The 9,368-nt window shown below is 45.0% G+C and overlaps 1 protein-coding gene across 1 annotated transcript in view; it reads right to left on the reverse strand.

Moving 5' to 3' along the window:
• The window catches only part of LOC126248441 (leucine-rich repeat and death domain-containing protein 1), a 198,637-nt gene extending 189,713 nt beyond the window's left edge, over positions 1 to 8,924 (reverse strand). Inside the window, exon 1 of the mRNA XM_049949423.1 lies at positions 7,536 to 8,924. Coding sequence (XP_049805380.1) covers positions 7,536 to 7,852 — 317 coding nt within the window. The 5' untranslated portion in view covers positions 7,853 to 8,924. The remainder of the gene's footprint in view (positions 1 to 7,535) is intronic.
• Positions 8,925 to 9,368: the final 444 nt, after the last annotated feature.

The following is a 9,368-nucleotide window of genomic DNA, read 5'->3' on the forward strand; positions in this document are numbered from 1 at the left end:
CCTGAAAAGTAAAAGTTTTATGACGTAACTATTCATAAACAATCTGTTTATAAACAGATTACTACACAGAAACCATTATGTGTGCTTTCTTAATTTGTGTAATTTGTTGTGTATCAAAATAATATTGTTGTTTAGCTGAAGAAATGCGTTGCATATATCCCGAAGAGAATGTTATTATTATAATCCGAGAACTAGAGACCACTCGCTCAGTCATTTCTATTTACTGTGTCGAATCAATTGAAATTGTGGGTTTACTTTGATACACTATGCATTCATCTGAAAGTAATATTTTAGCAACCGACTTTTTGGCTACTATCCGGTGAGGCGTGCTGTAACCACAAACAAGGAACAGAAGCACGCCGCTGTGTTTCCTTTAGCCATTTTTGTTGTCTTAAAATGATGGTGGAACTCACTACCTGCCGAGATTTATGTACGGAACTTTTCAACCCATCGTTATTGGCAAAATTCGTTGCAACGTGCTTCACGCGGCCTAGTTTATGTTTAGCTTTCATCGCTCCAAAGATATGAGGTGAGACTCAGCATATGAGTAAGATGGCATGCAAGTATCAGATTTTTAGAGATTGGAAAGATGCACTGAGAAGACAATATTCCAATGTGTTACCAATGCGGTCCACCATCATAAAGTAAGTTTTAGACATTTATATTAATCAGGTGAAAACTTGGAAGCCAATAACACCACCCCGGCTTCTTTTGTCCAGCTAAAAAATCAATGCTTCGCTGCTAATGATGTCTATGATCATGTAAAAATATTTTTTTAGAAAATTTCTGTCGATTACAACCCGCTGTGGCACGTCCCTGTCAACTTCTGTTCATCATCACACAGAATGTTCACAGTCAGACGATTCCTAAGAATCCTGCTTCCTGAAAAATAATTTCTGTAGACAAACAGCTACTGAGTTTACTATACAAATACCATCTTTGTAGCCACGTAACAGAGTCTTCAGTTTCACAGTAACGTAGTTTTAGTGTTATTCTGTGACGAGATATCCAGCGAAGCAAGTCATCTCGAAAAAACCAGTATTCTTTCAGCTGATAGGGAACTTCGTTGTCAACAAGAAAGTGGATCACTAGTAAACAGGAATCAACAAACCGACAAAATCTCGTTTCACAACAGCTTTACGTGTCATTTCGAATATGTGGACAGCTAATGAACAAACAGCTGTTATCTTGTTGCTTAGACTACAAAGAACGAAGTTAATTCAGTGCAGAAATTTGCGTTACCTCTGATTCAGTTACTTGTAATTTATTCGTTCTTCTTCTTTGTTTATTTTGTTAAACGTGGTAAAAATATCTGATACATTAATGAATAGATGTGGCTATTCTTACACAGTAATAGCTTGCGTTACTAAAAAATTAAATGTTATCTCAATGTTTATGGTCCACCTATCTTGATGTAAAAATCTGTATCAAACTTGTTTTAGGCAGACTTCTGCTCCTATGTTGTACAATACATGCACCGCGAAGCACAGGGTACATGAAGTTTCATTATCAGCTGAATAAAACAGATTTCTTGATTAGCCCCACATATCACCAGATATCTGAGCTTGTGTTTAAACATTCCTTTTGTTTTCGTTAAAGAACATATCCGTCTTTGTAACGTTGCTCAGAAGCCCTTTTTATTTAGATTATTTACTCTGTTACACTAATGATTGTCTCGTAGATATTTCATAACAAATGTCGCGATTATTTTACTACCTTTAGCGATACAAAATAGTGATAGACCACTAAAACAGACTAAAACAATTCAAATTTTTCTGACTTGGATCGCTAGCCCACGGTGACACAATATTGCTCTTCGAATTCTGCTCGTCGTACATCGGAATTTCTGATGAAACGTAGTAGGTAGCGTCTCATGATAAACAGGGCATCGAATGCACAGTTTTCCCCAAACTATTGCAGAATCACATTAATGGTAAGTAATTGGATAAGCGACTGTCAAGCATATGTCAACTGTGCTCACTGATCGTACCGTTTGCATTTGCCAAATTTTGCCGCTTGCCTGGCACCATTTCCGTTACGAGGGAGAGGCTGAGAATCGTTTACGGCAAAAAGCTATACACATCGCACGGTAGACCGTAACGACTTAAGTACTCTCACAAATAAAGCAGCCTTATATTTTGGCACTCGACTCTCTCTCGCGAAGTCGCATCGTGCAAATACTACGTGTAGCAAAGCAATGGGCAAAGAAGTCTGCAAACAGCGGGCGCAAATTGATCTAAGGAATATTCTGAATCTGTCACGCTCACTACTCACAAAGGAAGAGTAGGGTCATCAAAGACGAAGTACAAACTCGGGTAAATCAGTCGTGTCCTTTTCAAAGGAGCCATCTTGATATTTACCTTCAGTGACTTAGTTAAATTACGAAAACTATAATTCCGGTTGGCCAAACAGGTATATGAACAATTTTTCTGCCGAATATGAGTTTAGAGCAATCCATTAATCTAGGCAACCAATGCTGCAACCCAAAACGATTGCTACCATACATTCCTGGGCGATTATGTCATAGTGCTCAACTAATGGTACCTTTTTAACAGAAATGGGTGCTTGCAAAGAAAAGCCTTTCCTTTTTTGTGATAAGACCTTTTACGTTTTGCTACATATTTTTACAGTGCCTATTTAATGTCCCAGAATGCGTTATGCAGGGGACGCATGTAGGTCACTTCTACGGAGAAAATGATTGCAGTAGGGAACAAGATTATAGGATGGTGGCAACACAACTGATAGCGCCAACTTATACAGGGAGTTCCAGGAGGAGTGATGAATATTCATGGATACGACAGGAACAATCATTCGAAGCAAAAAAGTCTTGTACACATGAACTCTAAAGTGTATACCGTAAGAGCCATGAACACTTGTTCAGTGGAAGAGATATGTTTCACAGCAGCGAAGGTGAATAAGTGCTCATAGCTGTTCAGATATGTACTTCGGAGTCCATCGGACAATTTTTTCCTTCTTTTGGTCCATATTACCACTTCTCAAAATGTGCAACGCAAAGAGGCAGTAGTAGAAGAGGCTTGCTGAACAGGGTGGAAGGTGAAGGCTCATAGCTCATAAGGTATGCATTCTAAAGCCCATATTTACTACACTTTTTTGCTTCGAATGATCGTTCCTGTCTTATCCCCGAATACTGACCATTCCTCCTGGGACTTCCTAGATGTACCATAGTGCCAAGTAAGTATCTTCACAAACTTAACAAACTTAATACAATCAATCCATCTCTGAAGCAGTGCAACAGTGATAGTGACGCCGGTCTGTTGTTGGAATAAACCACACTCATTTTTGCCATCTTATTTATTTCTGAATGCCGTTTTGAAGTTCAAAATATTGCTTTAGGGAAAAAATCAAACTTTATTAATCTTAAAGTATGTTCAAAAAGCACCCACATTGTCCATCAGATTTCCAGAAAGAGACCACAAAAGGTCTGTGTATATATACTTCTTCCTGATTGTAGTCTGCTACTGCATACACACCGAGCGAGGTGGCGCGGTGGTTAGTACACTGGACTCGCATTCAGGAGGACGACGGTTCAATCCCGTGTCTGGCCAACCTGATTTAGCTTTCCGTGATTTCCCTAAATCGCTTCAGACAAACGCCGGGATGGTTCCTTTGAAAGGGCACGGCCGACTTCCTTCCCCATCCTTCCCTAATCCGGTGAGACCGATGACCTCGCCGTTTGGTCTCCTCCCCCAAACAATCCAATCCAATCCTTACTGCATGCACTGAAGTTACATCCAACCGTATGCATCTTATCTCGGCCCATGTGATGTTTCTTTAATACTGGATGAATGACACAGGAAGGCTACTAACGAGATTCCCGGTTAGTCTCTTAGCTTACAATCATAATTAACATTTATGAGCTACACTTAAAGTGCATCATGTATATAGTGAAAAGGGCACAGTGGAGTTGCAGCGAAGTATCTGAATAATTTTGAGTCTGTTACAAAATAGCAGCAGAGCGTAATCACTATTCATAATTGATTTTTAAAAAATGGTCTTAGGAGATTACTCTGGCTCTTTTCAGTTATCTATGATTAAAAACAGTGATGTTTTTTTTCCAAACATTCGTAACGATCGAAATATTTACAGGTGTAATATAGGTAAAGAATCATTTGGACAAAGTTATTGAAAGATATTTTGAAAAAAGCGAGGAAACTGAGGGAATTAGAGCTGACGAACTACTAAATAGTTTGAGCAACGGCAGAAGTGTCTGATCGAAATGTATTAAAGGAAAATACAAGGTGATTGTAATGCTATATGTTCTGAAGGATTTAGTGTTAGCTGAAATGGCTGCTTGTACCTCTTTGCACGAGCTGTTACTTGTATAATTTTATTTTTATTACGTCTGTGGGATAGATACTTATAGATACTTATGGCCCGGAAAGACAGTTTTCGAAGTATTCTAAGCAGGTTCTGGCAAAATGTAAAGTATCTTTCTTCGAGTGTCCACCAGTTTAGATTTCGACATTTATTTCACACTCTCTCGCCAGTCATGCAAGCTTGGCATCCCTTTCTTTGTAAACGCTCGATATCCCCTGTTATTCAGATCTCATAAGGATCCCTTACGCTGGAGCAGTACTGGTACATGGGCCGTCCAACAACGTGACTATATGGTCGTTTATATCTCTAAAATGTCACTACTGCAGTCTGAAAGAGAATGCTTAGTGATTCGTCACCAGATACGAGCTGAAATGAATGCACTAATTTACAGACGATTTGATTTCTATACGTCCAAAAAGGGAAAAAAGTAAGCATATAAAAATCACTTGAAAAGCTGTAAACGCTAAGCAGGTCAACACGATGCTATTTCTTGAATTTAGAATGTCACTGAATGTTTTAAGGACGACAGTGAAGATTGATGCAAATGAAAAAAAAGTTCATTTCTATGTCTTTTCGCTATGATCGATTTAACACATAGCTTACTGTTGCCTTTGTAGTGGCGTATTACGTCATGTTTAAATGCCTACATCTATGAGATTCACAGTATTTCTACAGGACGAATTCGAACTGCATTGACAAAATGCCGGAGATTTTTCAGGGACATTTTCTGAACGTACTGGTATAAGGAACCCATGGTTTCCGGAGGCTCTTTACAGAATAACGGTGGAATTAGGACCGTTTCGGTTTGATACCGCAGTCACCTTTGTTCCTCTGAAAATGTCTTCACTAGAGTGATAAAGCCTGTAATATGTAATTAGCCAAAGCTAACATGGGAGGATCAGTAGCCACGTATGTACAGATGCAAAACTGCTGTAAAGTGGTTCCTGTCGCTGTGGTAACAGCTCCACATAGCGTCGTTGTCTCACTTTTCTATTGTATTCAGTGAAGCCATTCATACATTAGGTGCACACTGGCCAATTCTTGATCGGTAAATCCATCCATACTGGTGTGTATCACCGTTAACGTGCAGCTAACACCAACAGAATAATAAAGCCTAGCAATGTTGAAAGCAAGTTTGAGGACGAAGAGTGAAGTGGGCATTGCTGTTATCAACCGCACGTTCCGTGAGTCAATGAAACAGGTTTGTTTCCAAACAATACACCCTGTATATAAAGTCGATATTTGCACAACTTTCAGTGCACTACAGGTACGAAGATAAATGGAGGTAAAAAATCACCCGACATGCAATCACTTTCCAAAGAGCCACCTGAGACCACAGGTCCACGATACTAAAATATCAGAAAATATCCCCAAACAGCCTTGGAAATTTATAAAATATTTATTACGTCAATATCGCCTAATTACTTCAGATATTCATATTACAGTTTTCAGTATAATACTGTCATTATCAGACGTGGTAATTAATCCGCAAGCAGTTTCGCAATGATATATAAATTCTAGTTTCATGCATGACACATTATAACAAAACTGTTTTGTAGATTATTACATCCGAAGATCGCAGTATTATGCTGAAACCGATAATGTGAACATTTGCAGTAGCTAAGTGACTCTTACGTAGTAAGCTGTCATTAGGTTGCATGCTTCCATTTGATATTAGTGAAGCCTGACAGTGTCAGGGAGGAAGGGGCGGTCTTAATATAATTTATCAAATAAAAAAGTTTATTGGAAAAATCTTTTATGTCTAGACCGCTGTATTCAGTGTACAATTTCAAGGCGTTGACTAGTTTCGGTTGTTTTCTACAAACATCTTCAGAGCTTTCAAATCGTAAAAAGTGGTGAACTTGCATTGGAAAACATAATCATTGATTGTAGTCATGCAATGAAATGCATTTGTATTGTGGACCAACAAGACTATACAGTTAAAAACTTCATCATGAGCGAGCCAGGTTGTAAAGCATAATGTCGCAAGATATGGTTAACAAAGAGAGAAAATAGTCACTTGCATTAGTGAAAGTTGCATCACGTGCCCGTGATTTGCCATTGCATAGCAGATAAGGCGGCCGGTGTGGCTGAGCGGTTCTAGGCGCTTTAGTCTGGAATCGCGCGACCGCTACGGTCGCAGGTTCGAATACTGCCTCGGGCGTGGATGTGTGTGATGTCCTTAGGTTAGATAGGTTTAAGTAGTTCTAAGTTCTAGGGGATTGATGTCCTCAGATGTTAAGTCCCATAGTGCTCAGAGCCATTTGAACCATTTGTATAGCAGATATTGTAGTGAGAACAGTATATGCAACGGTACACGAATTGTTAATCTGGCTTGGAAAGGAGTTATCCAGCGTGGCACGAAAATTAGTCATCTTTATAAAACGAACACAAGTTGATTAAAAGTAAAATGCCACAAGTCCTCCGTGCCTGGCAAGACACGTCAGAAGTAACATCTGACAATCTTGTACCGTTGCATATGCTGTTCTGACTATAATATCTGCTGTACAATTGCAAATGACGCGCAAGTGATGCATTTTGTTTTTTACTAATGCATCTGCCGCGCGGGATTAGCCGAGCGGTCTTAGGCGCTGCAGTAATGGACTGTGCGGCTCGTCTCAGCGGAGGTTCGAGTCCTCCCTCGGGCATGGGTGTGTGTGTTCGTCCTTAGGATAATTTAGGTTAAGTAGTGCGTAAGCTTAGGGACTGATGACCTTAGCATTTAAATCCCATAAGATTGCACACACATTTGAACATTTGAACTAATGCAAATGGCAATTTTCTTTTTTTATTAAACTCATCTTGCGAAAGTACGGTTTACAACCTGGCTCGTTCAAGATGAAGTTTCTAGCTACATACGATTGTGGGTCGGTCCACAATACGAATGCATTTCATTGTACGACTACAGTCAATGAATGTTCACCACTTTTTCACGGTGTGAACGATCTGAAGTGGTTGTAGAAAACTAGCGAAACTAGTCATCGTGATGTAATGGTATACTGAAAACCGCGGTCTAGCATAAGAAGCTTTTTTCAATAAAAAAATTATTTAATATACATTTGACAATAAGTCAGTTCTTTACAAACTCGGAAATTTAGTAAGTGAAAGACGGGATGGACATTTCGTACAATTTCATTTGTTAAGGATGACACTGACTCCGATGGGTAACTGAGGCTTAGTGGTTGCTGCGAACCCACCTGAGGTTGTCGTGGTTGAGCTTGAGGCTGGTGACGGTGAAGCCCAGCTCGCCGAACCTGTGCTGTCCCAGGTCGGGCAGGCTGGAGTAGGCGATGCGGAGCGTGACGCGCTGCTCGGGCGCGAACTTGCCGGCGACGGCGTCTCGCACCTGCGCGAACGACGCCATACGCTCGCAGGCGACCTGCAGAGAGCCGTCGCGCTGCCGGCACGAGCAGGGCGAGATCTCGCGCCGCACGGCGCAGTGCAGCGACGAGCCCACCGTGAGGCCGAGCAGCGTGTACAGGAACGTCGACATGACCGTGGCGGTCCCCAGCATCGCACTGCCGCCGGGCCGCGCTTTCTGGGTCAGGTGACCGACTGCCGCTTCCTCCCTCTCCGCCCGCTGCGCGTCCCTCTCTCTGCTGCGGCGGCGACGACGACGACGCACCTTCGGGGCAGAGTCCTCCGGTGACGTCCTCGCAGTTCCCACGCCCTTTTCGCCACAGACCACTTGCGGACGGGCACTTGCCGGACGGGCGCGTTCGCGTAGGCCGGTGACGCCGCGCCGAGTGTCGAGCGACGGGCGTCGCGGTGCAACTTTATACGCTTCGTCGGATTCACTCGCACCTCCCCCTACCGCGCCGCCGGAAAGTCCCCTCGGGCGAGTGTAAGTGTGTGTGTGTGTGTCACTGAGCGTCCTCACCAGGGAGAGACACCGCTACGCGCGACGACCGGAGACGGAGAACTGCGCGCCGTTCCGTCCTCCGGCAGCTGAGCGGGTAATTAGCAGCCCTCGCGGCGCGTCGACGCCGGAGCGGCGCCACCGACTCGTTTCACCGGCGCCGCTGCGGCAGGGTTCCGTATCCGCGGGGGCTCCGTACCGATGAGTCACGCGACATGGCGCGCGCGTGGCCCGGCTGAATGGCGGGGTCTGTCCGGCCGCTGGAGGAGGAGGAGGACCACAAACACGAAGAGGCGGCCGAGATTACGAACGAGAACGGCCGCACCGGGAGGAGAAAAACGGAGGCGGCCGAGGACGGGAATTCCTGCGCGCGGGGCGGGGACGGTGTCCTCGCGGAGGCGCCGTGGAATCCGGCGGCAATCGAGATGGAGATTTATCGGGACGGGCGCCCACGCGCCGAGTGGCGCCTACGCCTCGCCTGCCGCTCTGGAATGCGCCTCTTCTTACGACCGCCTGCGCTCCCCCGGGTATTCGTACGCGAGATAACGACAGCGTTTGGCGCCACTCCCGTCTGCTACGAAACTTCTGCCCGCGCACTGCCACACCGGCCAGCCCGCCGGCACCGCCAAACCTCGCGGCACTCTTCGCTGCCCACCGGACCGATCTGCGCTGAAAGCCGCTGCTCGACTGCAGGCTCTCCTCCGTGCACCAGACTGGAGACTGCGCTGCACCGGCCGGCCAGTAAAATAGCTGTTTACGGCACCCGCCGCGGCTCCTCTCGCCCGCCGGCCCCCCCGCCACACGCCGGCCGCGTATCTCTCTCGTTCGCGGTCGCGGCGGGTAGCTCTCTCGTTTGCATCCAGTGATAACGTCTGACCTCCGGGCCGCCTGCAAATGGAAGAAAAACCCACGTAAACAGCGGCAGCGGCATCACGAGGTCGCGAAGCGGGCGTAGCCGCCGCGCGTCTTCCGCGCCGCCACCAGCCGTCCGGTTATTAATTGCGCCCGCGGCGCCGGCGCCGGCGCCGGCGCTGCCACTGGCGTCTGCCCGCCATTTGTATTCCGCCAGCCTCTGACGCGGGGACGGCTTTTTTCCTCGCCCCCTGCGTCCACTGCTGCTCGGCGTCTCCTACTGCAGCTTTGCTACCAGCCTCACATCAACTTAATCTTT

Source organism: Schistocerca nitens, chromosome 1 (assembly GCF_023898315.1).
Source record: "Schistocerca nitens isolate TAMUIC-IGC-003100 chromosome 1, iqSchNite1.1, whole genome shotgun sequence".
Taxonomy (NCBI): domain Eukaryota; kingdom Metazoa; phylum Arthropoda; class Insecta; order Orthoptera; family Acrididae; genus Schistocerca; species Schistocerca nitens.